The following is a 17,796-nucleotide window of genomic DNA, read 5'->3' as shown; positions in this document are numbered from 1 at the left end:
TGTGGCTTGGTGGAGAGGAAGAGGAGGGCTGCTTCATGTCTGCGGAAGGAGGAGCTGGCCTGTGTGTAGTATAAGGTGAGTTTGTGAGTATGTGTTTGTGTGTTGGGGGACGTGGGGTGGAAATGTTTGTCCTCTTCCTAAATTTGGGAAGGAGTGTCTTGGCTTTGCTTTTCAGCCTGTGTTTTGGAGGCTAACGTGCCTGAGTTCAAGTCCCAGCTCCGTCACTTATGAGCTGTGTGACTTTACTCTCGTGAACCTCCATTTCCTCGTGTGTATACTTGGGGTAGTAACACACACCTGTCAAGGTGGTTGAAAGCATTAAGTGAAATCAGACATCTTCCCCCGGTCCTGACACGGTAGAGTCTTAGTTAATTTTGGCACCCCTGTTTTGAAAACCCCATCCCCATGTAGGCAGCCCTAAGGTAGGGATTTGGGACCCCTGGGATGACACACACATGAGGTTCACTGGCCTCTGTCATTTTGCTAATTCAGGACGCTTCTGCCCTTCGAGCTCCCAGGACCAGTAAACCACTCATTTAATGTGCATCCGGACACTGTTCCTGGTTTGGCTCTGGTTTAGCGAGAGGGCAGATGGGATAGAGAAACATTTCAGAGTAGATGCAAACCAAGAGGGACATTCCCTAAACTGCCTTCTTCTCAAGGAGTATTTAAGCTGGGCATGCCCTGGGGACACCAGGTTGGCTCAGCAAGGCGCCTCCATGTGGCTCTGCTCCAGACTGGGAGTGTGCACTGGGTTGGCCACTGGAACTTTCTGTTCCTTTCCTCCTGAAGGGGATTTAGCATCATTGATTCTATAGGTTCCAGCCATTTGATCCCCGGCACAGGGCAAGCCACACCCACCTGCTAGCAGGAGCTGACTTCCAGTGGATTTTCAGGAAAAAGGAGGTAGGTGGCTGAAAGCCCAATCCCTCTCTCCCACCTATAGCTCCAGCTGTGTTTCCATCTGGCAAATCCTGGGGCAGAACACACACACGCACAGCCCAAAGGGAAGGCATCCAGCCATACCTGGAACCCCAGCTGTCTTTCTCTTTCAGATGCAGAACCTCCTGACAGCTCGGTCGGGGGGTGGGGCTACACGTTGCTCTTCGTCTGGTCTCCTAGGGGCGTCTGGCTCTTCGGCCTCTGTCAGGGGCATCTCATTCCCTGGAATGTCCCCTTCCCGCCGGCAGCAGAGGCGCTGTGGTTTTTTACAGCTCCCTTCCTTCCCCGCTTCCAGCGTCTCCCGTCCGGAGACCCCAGGCTGAGCCTGACCCGGGAGCAAATACTGGTGCGAAGGAATGCTGCCTTCACCCGCATACCCAGCTCCTGGGAGTTTACCAAGTGCCTTCCTGCCATTTACGGGGGCGGGGGTCAAGTCCTCACTCCCAGGGCTGGTTCCCCACCTTGGGCGAGAAGCCCCCACTAGCTCCCTCCAAAAAAGACCAAAAAGAAACTTTCGCCGGTCCCCCGCCCCCAGCAGCGCCCCCACGCAACACCCCCGCCCCCGCCACACCCCTCCCCACGCCTGCCCTCTCCCAGCCCCCAGCAGGATGGTGGAGGAGGGGCTGAGGGAGGCCGGCTCGCTCGGTGCCCTCTGGGTCCTCGCTTTTCCTCGGGGAGGCGGAGCGGGGCGGGGTGGGTGGGCGGGGAGAGACGAGTCCCTTTCCGAACCTCCAGCATCCTTCCCAGCCTCCCGGTCCTCGCCTCTCCGCGGCCGCGCGCTACCGCCTCTCCGAGGCGCTAGCCGCGGCCCGCCTGCCTTTGGAATTCTGCCCAAAAAAAGGGGCCCTTGAGGAGGAGGAGGTAGGAGAGGAGGGACGGAGGCCGGCGGCGAGAAACGGAATCCGGAGTCCAAAACAGTACGGGGAGAGGAGAGGACCAGAGCCGCGGCGGCGGCAGCGGCTCTGAAGCTCGGCCGCTGCGCCCGGCCGCAGTGCATCAGCGTGGCCGCCCTGACATCCCCAGGATGGTTAACGCGGGGCATTACGCACTGGTTAACAGGCTCCGAGCTGCTGAGCGACTTGTTTTAAGCATTTTCTCCCTCGCTCTCGCTTTTAATCTTGTCTCTAGTGGCGTGTGTAGGGGGGAGGACTTTATTTCCATTGGCTAAGCTCTCCCTTCCCACCCACATCTCTTCCACATCACCTTGGTGTCTCCCTAAATAAAACCAGCCTTCCTTATCGCCTGGACAAAATCAGGAGCTAGAGTTTGAATGGGTTTTACATAAACACTCACCCCTGGCAGCGTGCGGCTGGGCTCTCAGGATAAACTCACGGCACCTGGCCTGATGCTTGCCTTTCCTTCCCTCCCTTGAACGTCAAGGTTTAAGCAGAGCCCGAGGACTGGGAACTCTTCCCTGAAATCTGATCAACCTGAAGCCAGTTGCGGAACTGCACAGGGTCCCCATGGACCTCAAGGAGAGCCCCAGCGAGGGTAGCCTGCAGCCCTCTAGCATCCAGATCTTCGCCAACACCTCCACCCTCCACGGCATCCGCCACATCTTCGTGTACGGGCCGCTGACCATCCGGCGTGTGCTCTGGGCCATGGCCTTCGTGGGCTCTCTGGGCCTGCTGCTGGTGGAGAGCTCTGAGAGGGTGTCCTACTACTTCTCTTACCAGCACGTCACCAAGGTGGATGAGGTGGTGGCCCAAAGCCTGGTCTTCCCAGCCGTGACCCTCTGTAACCTCAACGTCTTCCGCTTCTCCAGGCTCACCACCAATGACCTGTACCACGCCGGGGAGCTGCTCGCCCTGTTGGACGTCAACCTGCAGATCCCGGACCCGCACCTGGCTGACCCCATGGTGCTGGAGGCCCTGCGGCAGAAGGCCAACTTCAAGCACTACAAACCCAAGCAGTTCAGCATGTTGGAGTTCCTGCACCGCGTGGGCCATGACCTGAAGGATATGATGCTCTACTGCAAGTTTAAAGGGCAGGAGTGTGGCCACCAGGACTTCACCACAGTGAGTACTTGGCTTTCAGCTCATTTTTGCGCTCAGTCCTTTTGAGAAGTACCACGCTGGCGGTCTGCGGCTTGGTTCGAGGTCTCTCTGTGCTTTGGAGCAGGAGGGAGAGCAGTGTCTCAGTTGCAGGCCAAGAGGGTAGTTGGCCAGAGTTGTTGGAACTGGTCGGAGAGGCCTGCCTGCTGGGTTGGAGCACTCCTGTCTGGTCAGATGTGCGGGGCGAGCAGGGGGGGCCTGGCCGTGGTGGCGGATCGTTACCCTAGGGGTGCTGAGTTGCCTTCCACCCACCCAGAGGGAGGAGGCCTGAGCCGTCTGTGGTCCAGGGCACTCGGTGTCTGAGCTGTGTGACTGGGACGGCTTGTCATTGCCGAGGTGGCATTTTCTCTCTCTCTGCTCGGAAGTGGCATCAGGCACTGCATCCTGTGGGCTGGGCTGGAGCTTAAAGCTGCCAGGAAAGGGGGTGGGGGGCACCAGGCAGCCTGGATGGTTCCAGTGGCTTTGGGAGCTTGCTGGAGCAGGTGATGCTGCAAAGGTGTGGAAGTCTCTTTCCTTCCTTTTCCTGTGTGGATTCTGAGCTCCGTGCGGGGAGAGGAGAGGCCAGGGGAACCCCGGGTCTCTGTCTGGTCTGCTGGCAGGTCAAAAACAAAGAGATGTTCAGGGTCCCTGGGCCAAAGAGGAGGGTCTATGTGGAGACCCATGCACAGGACGGGCAGTGAGGTGTCTGGGAGGGTGAAACGCTGCAGGCTGGCTGGTCTGCGAGTTTCAGCTTGAAACTCAAAGGCTCGTTTGCTGTCTGTATGATGATCCCTTAACAACGTGGATACGTGGATACAGAGGGGTGGTGTGGGGAGGGGGCGAGCAGCTGTGAGATCCGCAAGCCTGGAGGAGGAGAGTGGAGCTGAGTAAAGAGGAAAAGCGGAGGGGGAGGTGGATCCCATTCGGGACGGGGCTTCCTGGAGGGGCAGGGGAAGAATGGGAGGAGAGCTGTGGCTGCCAGGGTTCTGTGTCTGCCTAATTAGTGGGCTGCTGGGCAGAACTTGGCATAACAGGTCTGGTTGCAGCTGCCCACACCTCCTTGCTCCCAGGCGGGTCTGGGACATCAAGTGCTGTGGGACCCTCCGGAAGCCCAGTGTGGCCGCTTCTCCCAAAGCCGCCTTAAGGGAGAACCGAGAGCTTTTGAGTCTCAGAGCCTTGAGCCAAATTGCAGTTGTAATTTCGGGGTGGCAGGTACTGCAATTGCAAAGAGACTGGACTCTGTTGTCAGCTCTTGTCTGAGGTCCTCTGCCTAATTAAGACATGCTCTACCTTTCTCTGTGGTGCATCCACTCCCCGCCGGCTCTCAGGGCCACTGCCTACCAGACTCTTGCTCTGAGTTTCTTTTAATGCTACAACCAGTCTCTGCACACAGCCTCTATGCTTGCTGTGCGCTGTCTCTGATTCTGGAAAAGCCAAGAGTGCCTGGGGGTGGGTGGGGGTGGGGCACGGGGCTGGGGAGGGCTCATTGCCTCTGGCATCCCCTGGAGCTCTCTTTCCTGGGGGAGTTGTTTTGTATTATCCATTTGAAACACTATGCAAAAGAGCCCAGCGAGATCAGGCTGTGGTGTATGTATGCTAAAGAGGAAGCAGGTCTGAGCTGGGGGGAAGGGACCAGCAGTCCTGGAAGCCTTTCTAAATGGAGCAAACTGGATCCGAAAACATGTCACGCACAATGTCTTGGGTGGCTTGGGGAGAGTTGGGGAAAAAGCCTCATTCTTGGAGGCTGAAACTATCCCTGTATCCACCCCGTGCTTTCTAGTGCCGTGGCAACGCTCCGCTTCACCACTGCACCACGCAGCTCAGAAACACACATGGAACATGCAGACAGCAGAGAGAGAGAGAAGGTGGCACCGAGAGCAGCTGCAGTTGGTAGCAGACCCTGGGCCAAGTTCTCAAGCATCCTCATAACCACATGTCCACCTAGTGGCTTCCTCTCAATTCATGACCAAGTTCCACTTAGAAGTAAAGGTTCTTTGATCCCAGACTGCAGTTTTGTACTTAGCCTATCATATCGGTCCCTGGGGTCCCAAGAGGCCACAAGATCAGGCTGTAAAACCTGACCCAACCCTTTGACCTTTCCAGGTTGTCTCTTAAATAATGAAGCTGCCTGTGGACACAATTTATTACTTAGTAAGTGTCATGTCATTATCTGCCATCCTTACCAGGTTCAAGACTGATTTGGTTGAGTGTCCCTCCTTAGACTGACTCTCAATGGATGACCTCCTCTAGCATTGAAAAGGGGATGGGTCTCAGGGCTGGATTGCCAAGCTGTTCAGGAGAGTGTCCAAAAGGGCACCCACTCTAGGAAGCCTGGCGCATACTCCAGGCAGGAGGCTGATCTTTTTCACCCGTTGATTGCAATGAGCAGCCATGCTACAAGGCGCGGACATGATGCCAAGTTCATTCCAAGACCTTGCAGTGAGGGCTAATCCTTCCCACTCGCCCTTGTCTCCCTGGCTCCTTGGCCTGGGGTGCAGGTGTGCTTGTCCTTGGCCTGGGGTGCACCGGAGGAGAGCGAGACCTCACAGGTGGTTATGGGAGAAGTTGGCTCACCAGCTTTGTCTCTCATTCATTCTCTCTACTACGTATCCCTCTCCCTTTGGTTAATTTACTGGGCTCTCCCTGGGTTTGTCCTATGCTGGGTGGCTTCCTTCCCTATGAGCTGTGGCTAGCTTATTAGAGAGTGAAGTGTGGGGAGGGGCTGCCCCAGGTGGATCATTTTTCCTGGTTTTGTTTTTCTGCAAAGCGTACCTAGTGCCATCTCCAGGGCTAATGCTTTCGCATACGCGTCCTTATTCCAAGTTCTTAGCTGGTGTGCATAATACCCTTTAATTAGCGAATGAGCCATGATTCTAGCAGAGTGAAAGGTTGTCTGTGGAGGTTAAAAGTCCCAGAAGCCAGGTGTGGGACGCTGACTGCCATGTAAACAGGTGTGCTGCATGATTGGGCAGGTACACTCTTAGCCCTGACCTAAGACCGCCTGACTTCAGATAGGCACATACTTTTCTTTCCTGGAAGAGGAGAGGAGGGCTTTGATTCAACAGTGTCTACGCAGCGGAGATCGCCCTGCTGACCCAGAGTGGAAGGAAAGGAGTTGGGGTGAGAGGGCTGGCCAGGGGGTGTGTCTCTGGACATGACTGGATGAGCTGAAGTTAAGATTGGGAGTAGGAGAACATAGGTTCGAATCCCAGCTCCGTCATTTCTTAGCTTATTCCCTGGGTCGTATTTTGTACCCTCTCTCGGTATCGACTTGCTTGTGGAACATGTGATAGTAACATGTGATTTTGTAACTCACAGGGAGAACGAATCATGTGAGACCATATATGTGAAAAATCTCTTGTGCCTTGTGACAACTAGATGTCACAAGATGTAAGGCGGGGTTATTTTCAAGATTCGTAGGAGGGGTTTTTTAATATAAATTTATTTCTTCGTTTTTATATTTGGCTGTGTTGGGTCTTTGTTGCCGTTTGCGGGCTTTCTCTAGTTGCGCGAGCGGGGGCTGCTCTTGGTTGCGGTGCGCGGACTTCTCATTGCAGTGGCTTCTCGTTGCGGAGCACAGGCTCTAGGCGCGTGGGCTTCGGTAGTTGTGGCACACAGGCTCAGTAGCTGTGGCGCACGGGCTTCAGTAGTTGTGGCTCGCAGGCTCTAGAGCGCAGGCTCAGTAGTTCTGGCACATGGGCTTCCTTGCTCCGCGGCATGTGCGATCTTCCCGGGCCAGGGATCGAACCCGTGTCGCCTGCATTGGCAGGTGGATTCTTAACCACTGAGCCACCAGCGAAGCCCGTTGTAGGAGGGCTTTTATTGTCCAGCCTACCTGCCCTGTTTGCAGCCCTCCAGAAGAGTCAGTTGATTAGTAATGCTGTCAGGATAGACCAGAGAGAGAGGAGGCTGCTGCTTTCTGAGCCCTGGGTTAAAGCCCAGCATCGCAGAGCTGGGGTTCTGTAGAGTGGAGGTCACAGCTGGGTTCAATAGCTAACTATTGCGGACAGGTGGCAACCCCACTGCCTGTGACTAGCACGTGACTGTTTCACATTGTTTCTCTGCTTATCACATTGGGGTTCATCTGCCTCCAAGTTCAGGATTGCAAATGACCCCTCAGTCTGCATTTTTAACCTGATTGCCATAGTGTGTGTGCGTGTGTGTGTGTGCGTGCGCGCGCGCGCGCGTGTGTGTGCGTGTGTGTATGTGTGTGTACTTTAAACTAGAGATTTCTTAGGAAAGGCATTTCCTTCTTTTCTTACTGAAAGAAGCGTCTCTCCACAGTGGGATCTTGTTAGAGGCAATTCTATGACTCCTAGTCGTCTGCATCGCATAGCATTATAGAGATGCGGAGGGGAGGGCTTAGGCAGCTCCCATATTTGGAAATCTTGCCACAGGCTGGTGGGTCCCTAGCTAAGCTTATTACTTCTTATCACATGAGGAGCAGGTGTGTGAAGAAGGTGGGCTTTGGGGAGAGATCTGAGTTGGAATTCCAACCGTACCCCCTCTTCGATGTGTAATCATGGGCAAATTTCTTAATCTTACTCTCTCCGTCTCTAATTAGGAACAATAGTACCTGCCACTCAGAGTTGCTGTACTGATCCAGGGAGGCCAAAGGATGCCAAGAGCTAGTGCATGGCAGATGCCTCGTACAGGGCAGGCCCCATGCTTTGCTTAGTGTCCCCCGGGAGTGTTGACTGAGCCTTAGCTGGATTCTGGCTGTCTTGACTTCAGGACAGTGTCCTTCTCACTATTCCACGCTGTGACTCACTAACAGCTTTGGAGCATGGTCAACTGCTGTGTTTGTGGGCTTCTTAATTCTCGTAATATGACAAACGTTCCCTTTTCTCAGGACTTCCATATCGGTTCTGCTGCCTAAACATCCTCTCCTTACCTGCCATCTTGGCTTCCGGTCCAGGTCATGCCACTAACCTCAGCCCAGGAAGCTTGTGCTGCCCTAACCCCTGATAAGAGTCGAGTGGCCTGGGTAGCAGGCCTGCATCTTTTATCTTGAGTGTGTGTGCTGTGTGTCTGCACATCCGTTCCTTTGTTAATCAAACAGAGCACCTCCCATGTAGCAGGGAGAGAGCTAGACCAGATTCTTGCCATCTGAAAGCTCATGGCCCATTTCCCATCCCCTGTGGATGGGAGTGGGGTGTTGAGAGCAGGAGTCTTGTCTCATCAAACACATTCTCTGCACCTTTCATGCTGGATACAGGGTCTGCCTACAGTAAATACCCAACAAAGATTTTTTTTTTTTAATTCAATAGTTACTTGCTGTTTCCTGAACTGACCCAGCATCCTTTGCTCATGGGCCTTTCTTACTTCTTTTCATCTCTCACTTCTCTCTCTCTGTCTACTTATTTAAATCCTACTCATCCTTTAAAATCCGGCTCTAGGCGTGGTCGCCATTGGGGATGAGAGGCTGGGCGGACTCGGGCCCCAGGACACCCTGGCGCTGGGTGGCAACGGAAGAGGCTAGAGGAGCTGCAGGTGCTGGGGGACACGAAACGGGCCCGCAGGAGATTAGAAGCAGCGGCGCAGGAGCGGGGCTGCCTCCACGTGAAGGTGCGCGTGCCAGTGTCCTGGGGCAGCGAGGAGCCCAAGTCACTGGATGCCCAGCCCAGAGGCCACCTCCCCGCACCGCAGCCAGACGGCGACCAGGGGCGACCAAGTGTAGGGGTTCCTCAGGATGGCGGAAGGAGCTGGGCCCAGCCTTGCCCAGGATGCATTGCGGGGGAGCCTGGAAGTTTCCGCAGGTTACATTGCGTTCTGTGGTATAATCCTGAACAACGGTGAAATCAAAGATCCAGCAACTTGAACTAACTGTATTTCGGTTGATTCACTGTAACTGCCAAACATGCCCTGGATTTCGAATAAATAATACGACCCCCCCACCCCCCAAAACATCTGGCTCTAATATCTCTGTGGCCCTCTCCAGGAAACCACTGCCCCCTCTCCCCATGTCATAATCTAACTTAATCTCTTCCTCTCCTGTTCTCTAAACAGCCTTTGGATTACTCCTCTCCTAGAACAGTCATTATACTTTCCCTTGCATTAGAATCATGAAGTGTTTAGGCTGAAAGGAACCTTAGAGATGATTTAATTTAAAACGGAATTCTTTAACCACTGATAATTTTTATTCATTGCCCATTTCAGTTTCTCCTCCCCATAAGACATGATGTCTTTTCTAACTTGATATTCTCAGGACTTAGAACTGCTTAGCACAGGGAAAGCTCTTACAGTGTGTCGTGAGTGTGTGAAGTGGGTTTGAAGTTTTTCAAATGTCAGGTGACTCTGATGTCAACTGAAATAGCCATTTTTTGGCTTCCCTTTTCAGTATAGGGACCCAGGATTCCACCTGCATTGGGAAGACTTGTCTCATTATTGTTTTTTTTTTTTTTGCGGTACGCGGGCCTCTCACTGCCGTGGCCTCTCCTGTTGCGGAGCACAGGCTCCGGATGCGCAGGCTCAGCGGCCATGGTTCACGGGCCCAGCCGCTCCGCGGCATGCGGGATCCTCCCGGACCGGGGCACGAACCCGTGTCCCCTGCATCGGCAGGCGGACTCCCAACCACTGCGCCACCAGGGAAGCCCTGTTGTTATTATTTTAACAGTACACTTTCTGATTATAGAAACAATCCAGTCACTGGAGAAGACTTGGGAAGTGTGGGAAAGAATAAAGAAGAAGAAAAAATGTCCCAGAATAGCATCTTAGGTATAATTACATGTATTATTTTAGTATTTGGGGAGTAGCTCCATTTGGTCATGCCTGGGATCACACATCTGTACATGTGATACCTCGTCTGGCATGCAGTGCACACTTAGTCACTGTCACCTTGCTTTCTTCATCCTGGGTCCCCTGGGTAGTCTCCAGGGTGTTAGAGATTCCCTCAACGGTCCACTTAGAGTAAAAATAAAATCCAAAGATATGTCTCCGTGGGTCTGAGCAATACCCCTTTGGTGGGATATATTTTGTCTTATCTGCCAGCAGCATCCGGGGATAATTTGTGAGAGCGAGGGGAAATTGCCCCTCTTACCTCAGCGTCCTTGGATTACAGGTTCACAGATGAACACCAGTTACTCTTTTTTGATGGTAATTTATTGACAGTCTAGGTGTGCATTTACCTGAAGCCATCTTGGTCCTGTTTGTTGGGTTGAACCAGAGATGTGTTTGTTGACACCAAACTAGATCTTCTGACTGAGGCTTGACCTCGTTCCTGGATGAAGCCCAACCCCTCGTGACCATGAGGACCCTGGACCATGAAGCCCGGGAGGTTCTCCTTGCACGGCCATCCCTGCACGCCTCAGCACACAGTGTAGGCCCTGACTCTCCCTCACCTGGGAAGTTTCTAGGCTCCATGTTAAAATGGTCTAGACTGCATTGAATGCAAAGTAGATGGTCTTTCTTATTCCTTAAGTTGCTTGGAAGTTTTGTGAGCATTTGCCATGCCCTTGGAGAGGCAACCTCTGCCCAGCTGTGTGCGTGGTTCTCTGTGGTACCAGCCTACAGTTGGGATCTTCTAGTCTGCAGAATGTTAGGTCATGGCTCTCTGGAAGTAAAGCTTTCAGGGGTGTATTGACTTCTGTCTGATGTGATGAAGGACTAGGACACAGACTAAGAGCTGACTGTTAGAATGACCTGCACCATCTACTTGCAAGAAAAGCTGAAGTGGCAGCGAGCCACAAAGCTGGTGCCTAGCTGCTGTATGTCTGCATCTCTGTCCCTGGGGGTTCTTGGACCTCCAGAATGCTGATGGAAGACTACCTGCAAGCTTACCAAATTGGGAATTGATTCTTTCCCCCTCTCTACAGTGGTTCTCTTTTCCTCTCTGCAGAAACTCCTTCCCTTAACGAAGAGATGAATTCTAGACAGTTTTCTGTAAAGTTTCTGAATCCTGGTTTGCTACCGATTTCTAGAGGAAGAGCTGAAATGGGATCCCATGAAAAAAGTCCCCAACCACCGAATGGATGGCTCTTACTTTATTTTTTAATTTTTTGGAATTGGTGGCTTTTAGCACCAAGTTTGTTGTCAGAGACGTTATTCCCATAGATCAGTTCATATTTCAAAACATCAAGTATCGCATTCTCTCCAGCAGAAAAGAAATATGCCACCTGGGTCTAGAGATATCTGAAAGTGTGCTTTGCGCCGTCTCTGTTTCATCTGAGTGTTTACGTTTGGTGGAGCTGGGTTGCCGTATCAAATTTGACCAGCGGGGCTATTTGACCCATGATCTATTGTAATCTGAAACGAATGGGCTACAGCACCCCTGCAGATTTGAAATTCCATGTGTCATATTTCTCCCCTGCAACAGACTTAAAACCAGTCCATACAGGTGGGACTTAGTGGTTACTGGAAGCCTGTGATAGAAGCCTGTTTATCAGGATGGGCTTTATTTGGGAAGAACATTCTGAAAAACGTCATCCTTTGGATGCTAAACCGTCTCTCCATCTCCCAGCACTTATTTTCTCGTGAATCAGGTCCATTCCCTATTGATTACCTCACTGGCCACCGAAATTTATACTCAGGAGAAATAAAGTACAAAGCACAGAAAGAACATATTTGCCTGGGTTTATTGACTTCTGCTGATGGAGTGGCCCGGCCTTGGGCAAGGTAATTAGCTTCTGTGGGCCTCAGTTTCCTCACTTGTAAGATGAGGGGGTTAAACTAGGTGACTCCCAAGGACTTGCCAACTTGGAGAACTGTAATACGATAGAACACAATCGAAATTTATTTTCTGATCTCGCATTTGTTCGCTGAAATAACTTTAACTTATGCTTGGGGGCAGAGAGTTGATGTTATTTTGTAACCAGATATATTTATCCATTTATTTGTGTAATGTAGATAGAGCTGTACAGTGGAAGGAAAAATACCCTGATATGTTGAGTGGCTGTAGTGGGAATACGGAGGCACAGAATTCTACCGTCAAGACTCTGTCCGTGAGCCGTGTGTGTCTGACTGCCATTCATCAGTCTGACTGAAAGTTTCCATCACACTGGTCCTACAGTTGTGAGCAGGGGTCTGTGTACAAATTAGCAAGGGCATCTGTGAAAGGTGCTGTTGGTGTTCCATCCAGATCCCCTTTCCTGCTGCTGTGGCTACAAGCTTCTGCACTGAGAACAGGAGGATGCCCTTGGTCCTTAGTCTACTGGCCCTGCCTTTCCTGGAGATATCTGAGAAGTTATGCACCTCCCCACCACCTGGGGGCAGCCAGGAGCCAGCGACTCCTGACTGACAGGAGTGCAAAATGCCAGGCACCTTGCCTCAAGACCCAACAAATTATGGTGCAGTTTACACTCCAGAGCTTTCCATGCGATCAGGCTGAGCTAGACTTCTCCTGAAACCACGTCTTTGCTTACCTTTTCTCCCTGCCCTATCGTGCATACCTCACTCCCTTCTAGGCTTTTCCTGAGCTCATTCCCTCAATAAATCACGTGGACAAGAAACCGCATCTCAGGCTGTGCTAGGGAACCCACCCTGTGTATTGATTCGTTTTACCTTCTCCATCTGTTTGACAACATGGAGACTCACTTAGGCACATGGACCTGTGTCTGGCTTAGAAAGAAGGAAATACCTGTTTCAAAAGTCTTATAAGCCTCATTCTTTCTTGATGTGCCCTCCACTGGGGCCTGTAACAGTGTCCAAGGGAGACTTTTCATAATTCAAGTAAGCATCTCTCTATTAGGATCCACTATTGTAGGCTCAGCTGGTTTGCTCCTCTTTGGAACTTTTTGTCCGAGGAAAGCCCTTCCCAAAGTTGCCCATGTCCTAAGGGCTGAGCTATCCTTATTCTCTCAGCTCCTGCATCCCCGCCCCCCCGAACCCTGTCCCCTGCCCAGACTGCTCACATTCTAGCTCACACCTTTACCAACACCTGCCTTCTCGTCATTTCCCATTTCCCAGTTCTGCTGTCTCTGAAAGCATCCCTTTCTCACCCTCCTCCCAGCCTTCACTGCCATTTCCTCCTAGATGGGCCTCAGTCTGGCTTTAAGCCATGGGGGGTGGGGGGAGGCGACTGCCTTCGATGTTGGCAGTGGTTCGGTTTCATCTGTAAAGCAGGAGGCAGTGAGAAATGTACGGCTGACCGGGGCTGTTGCTCTTCATATGTCACAGAAACCGTGAGTGATGAGGGATGCAGGGAAGAACTGAGACTGTTTAGCCTGAAAAGGGAAGCAGGTGACTCAAGGCTGGGTGGTTGCTGTCTTCATACACTTCAAAGGTCCTTGTAGAGAAGAGGGATGAGGTTTTCTCTTTGTGAGGCCAGAATGCAGTGCTGGTAACCAGGAGTGGGCAGACGTTCACAGAGGTGAGTATCAGCTGCTTAGAAGGAGCCATGCTGGGACCACCTGTGCCCCGTCATCAACTCTAGCTGAGGCCGTACAATTGCTTATCGGTGATGCTGTAGGGGTGGATCAATGTCAGGTAAGGAGTTGGATGTAATGACCTCTACAGTTACTTTCAACTCTGAGCATCTTTGATTTATTTCCTTTTGGAACAGATATTTGGGGTCAGAGGTGAGGGCCACTGACAGATGGCATTGGGAAGAATTGATAGTAACTGCAAGCCAGTACATCCACCGTGGAACACCACCTCATTTCCCAACACAGCGTAGCCTTGAGGCTGTTTCAGGAGCGGGGAATAAAAATGTTGCTGCTGGAGAAGACTTGGAGACAGAAGATGCTCAGTTCATCCAGAGAGAATGCAGGACACGTGTGGGTGAGGGTCACTGGGGCTTGGAGTGGCTGGTAAATGACCTGGCCTCCCCAAGGGAGTATGCACGGCTCCTGGAGAAGCAGTTCCCAGGGCAACTTGTCATAAATTCCCGGCACTAGCTTCAGTCCTAGAGAGCAAATCTTGGGTGTGCTTGGACCTGACCTGCTTTCTGGTAGGGGCTGGGGAGACAGAGAGGTACTCAAGTTTAAGGTAACTCTGGGGTGGGTGGGGCTAGAGATAGAGCCAGTTATAGGGGCTGGGAAGGAAGTTAATGTGGCTGGGAGAATGCCCTGCCTGGGAGCTCCAGGGTGTTACGGCAGATATGGGAAGGATGAAGGGGCTCTGGCATCGGAGGTCATCACAGAATGAGATAGTTTAGCCAATCGTGGAATTCAGTGCCAGACAGGTGTGGGGTCCGGGCTTGCATAACTGTGATTTTTTTTTTTTTTTTTTTGATTAATAAGAAACATATACTTGGTCTTCATCCCTGGTTCCTGGTACAAGAGCTTGAAAAACCCTTGCGATTTCCTGAGGGATTGGGTGAGAGGAGCATCTTTTGTTACTGCTGATAAGGCCCTTTCAACCAGATGTGAATTTATGCTAAGGAAGTGACCCTTGCTGGGCCCCTGGATAGCTTCAGGATGGGGGTGGGTTGCCGTCAGCCATACGATTAGAGGGCTGGAAATTGAGTTAATCACCAGTGGCCCATGATCTAATCCATCCTGCCTATGTAATGGGACCTCTCCATGAGAGCCTCTGAATGAAGGGATTTGGAGAACTTCTGGGTTGGTGAACACATGGAGGTGCTGGGAGGCCGTCATACCGAGAGAAGGCGTGGAAGCTCGGTGCCCCTTACCCTAGACCTTGCCCTATGCATCTCTTCCATCGGGCTGTTCCTGAGTTGTATCCTCTGTAATAAACCAGCGATAGTAAGAAAACTTTTCCTGACTTCTGTGAGCCATTCTAGCAAATTATCAAACTTGAGGAGGGGGTCATGGGAACCCTGATTTATAGCCAGTTGGTCAGAAGTACAGGTGGCTTGGTGATTGGCGGCTGAAGTGGGACCAGTCTTATGGGACTGAACCTTTAATCTATGGGGTCTGCCCTAACTCTGGGTAGTTAGTGTCAGAATTGCTTGGTATGAGGGGAAAACCAACACGTTTGGTGTCAGAAGTGAACTGTCCTGTGAGTTAAAAAAATGGAACTTGGTAGTGATCTTATGCAAGTTACTTAACCTTCCCCCCTCCATTTCCTCACCTATTAAATAATAGTCATACTGGTATTTACTGTATAGGATGGTGTGCAGCAGTTGAATGAAATAATAGAAGCGAAACTTTAAGCATTGGGCCAGATGTAAGAGTGTCAGTATTTTGTTACTTTTGTTATTACTAAGATGAGCTGGTGATAAGACATAGTGACCGGGGATCTGAGAACAGAGGATTTTGGGGGGAAATCCGCAGTGACATCAGCAAATCCTCAGAGTATGGGGATGAGACTGCAAACGAGCCAGGCACCCAGCTCCTGCTAGAAGACACCCAGAGTATGTGAAAAATAGATCAAAACTATGTAGTTTACAAAACCTATTAATAATTGCGATGTTTTCCAAGTGTGTGCTATATCTCAGGCCCTGTTCTTGACTTGGAATTCAGTCTCTATCTGTAACTCTGTTGTTTGGTGTGGAAAAAATTGAGGCTCAGAAGGGTTAAACGACAAGCCTAAAGTCACTTAGCTAAGAACTGGTGGAAGTGGAATTTGAAACAGGTACTCTGGTTCCAGATCCTCCAGGCTTCCTTTATAAGATGCTATTGGATCCTCACAATAACTCTGAAAGTGGAAAAAGTGCATCTGTTTCAGAGTTGAACATAGGTACGGCTCATATCCTTTTCCATTCCATATTCTATTGAATATAGTTCCCTGTGCTGTACAATAGGACCTTGTTGTATATCCATCTTGGATATAACAGTTTGCACCAGATGAGGGTTTTGTGCTGCAAGAGAATATTCCAACTTTGCAGAACAAGACTTTCCAGCTACAGTTCCTGCCTTAGAGGAGGAGAACACCGGTGCAGTCAAATGACTGGTTCTGAGAGGTGGCCACCCAGACCTTTTCCCCTGATGAACGTGCAGGTGTTTTCTGGACTGATGTCACGCATCTCGGCTCAGCTGGCTTCACTGGCTGCCCAGGAGGGGCACTGCACATCAGCTTTGTGAATTCAATTTTCCCTCTTCAGGGGAAGGTGGACTTTGGATCCTGCTGCCGTGATTTCTGCCTGTTGCAAGCACCACATCTCTAAGAGCTGGACATACGTCTGTGGTCCCCTGACCTCCCAGCCCTGCAGATTTGCATCGGATCCTTTGTTCTCTCCTGCCCGGTGGAAGGGCCAAGCAATTCCACAGCACCCTCTTCAGGAAGGTCAAGACGCTGGAGAAGTCTGTTCTTGCCAGGGTGACACTTGCCATCTCTCCAGATTGCCAGCTTGGGGGCTCCAGGGTCCGACATTAGGAAATGAGCATCTGTTTCAGATGTGCATGGGATTCTGCTTTGCTGGCTTTTTCTGACTCCACTTCCCCATTTTAAATCCGCCTCTGGGTGGCAGAAATGATAACTTTACGAGAAACAGTCTGTTGAAGGAACCGGCTGGCGAGAGCTTGGCATTGATAGCTTCTGCCTCCAAATCAGTGACTTGAATTTGAATGTCCAGTTCACGTGTGCTCTGAACAAATTTGCAGGTGACAGGATAGCACAGTGGTTGAGAGCTGGGATTCCGGAGTGAGACAATCTCGGTTGAAATTCTATACTCATATACTAGTTAGATGACCTTGGACAAGATATTTAATTCAATTTGGGGGGAATTAAATGAGTTGTAAACTGTGCAGCACGGTAGAGCTCAACCACTGTGAGTTGGTTCTCACCCTCCTCCCTGTTTGCATCTCCATCTACATTCCAACTTTTCGGCTTCTAATTCAGTATGATATTTTTCTGTTTCCTCATTTCTGTTCTCTGACCTGGGTGCTTTCTCCTGGGATTGGCTGGACTGTGTTCTCTTTTGTTTTCTCCTCCCCCACTGGATATGGCAGTCGAGGGACCTTTCTCGGGAGCAGGGGTGATGGGGAAGATGTTTTAGCGTGTCCACCATGATGATGTAGGGAACTTCAGGTCTCACTTTCTCCCTGGCAGCCCCGAGAGATACCCATCCCTCTAGAGTGTGAGGAGGCGGCCACTGAGAGAGTGGCATCTCCATGAACTGGAAATAACAGTGTCTTCTAAAGTCGGGGCAAGGCTGCTTCTGCCTTCCTAGAATGATTTCTTAGCAGAACACCTTTTATCCCCTGGGCCTGTTAGCTATTTCAGGGACATTCTAAGTGGCTATTAACAAATGTTGAATTATGGCTGCAAACCTCTGGGAGCTCACGTGAATCACAAGTGAGCTCTGTGCAGTCAAGTTGCCACAATGGACTGGGATTAAACAAACAGGGACCATTGTTCTCCCCACAGCAGTGAGGCAAGAAGGCTGCTCTTTGGAGCCTGTGGTCTCAGGCAACATGCTCCTGAGAAGCAGGACACTTCCAGGACACATAGCTCGTTGCTGTAGGGCAGATAGGTGCTCTGGGTTTGTAGAGAGGCAAACCTATCTGGAGGAATTTACCAACAGTGAGGCAGTATGTCCAGGGATATACCAGCCAATCTCAGGGGTTATGAGTTGCCCAGCACATTGGTTCAGAAAACGCCTACTGAGTGCTTCCTATGCTCTGGGCTAAGCTGTACAGAAATGGAAATGAATAAGGCCCAGTCCAGGAGGTCCGGGCGCTCGCAGCCTGGAGGGTAGGCTGAGCAGTAAACAGATTACGTGCAACAGCCGAAGTTTGCACAAGGCGACACAGGGTAGGCTCTAAAAATCTTCCAAAAGGAGATGATATGTATAATTTTTTTTCCCTTTTGAAACAATTTTAAACATATAAATGTTGTAAGACTAGTGCAAAGGATTCCTGAGTATCCAGTGGTCCCAGCGATGTCCTCTTTGGCCGAAGGATCCCATCCCGGATCCTTTATTCTGAGTCTCCTTTATTCTGGAACTGCTTCTCAGTTTCTTCCTGACCTTCATGACCTT

General features: G+C 51.1%; 1 protein-coding gene across 1 annotated transcript in view; it reads left to right on the top strand.

The window, feature by feature from the left end:
• Positions 1 to 2,405: 2,405 nt before the first annotated feature.
• The window catches only part of ASIC2 (acid sensing ion channel subunit 2), a 1,024,770-nt gene continuing 1,009,379 nt past the window's right edge, over positions 2,406 to 17,796 (top strand). Inside the window, exon 1 of the mRNA XM_033847876.2 lies at positions 2,406 to 2,960. Within this exon, the coding sequence (XP_033703767.1) occupies positions 2,406 to 2,960 (555 nt within the window). The remainder of the gene's footprint in view (positions 2,961 to 17,796) is intronic.

Source organism: Tursiops truncatus, chromosome 20, assembly GCF_011762595.2.
Source record: "Tursiops truncatus isolate mTurTru1 chromosome 20, mTurTru1.mat.Y, whole genome shotgun sequence".
NCBI lineage: Eukaryota > Metazoa > Chordata > Mammalia > Artiodactyla > Delphinidae > Tursiops > Tursiops truncatus.
Note: the sequence above shows the minus strand (reverse complement) of the source record. Positions and strands in the feature narration are given on the sequence as shown.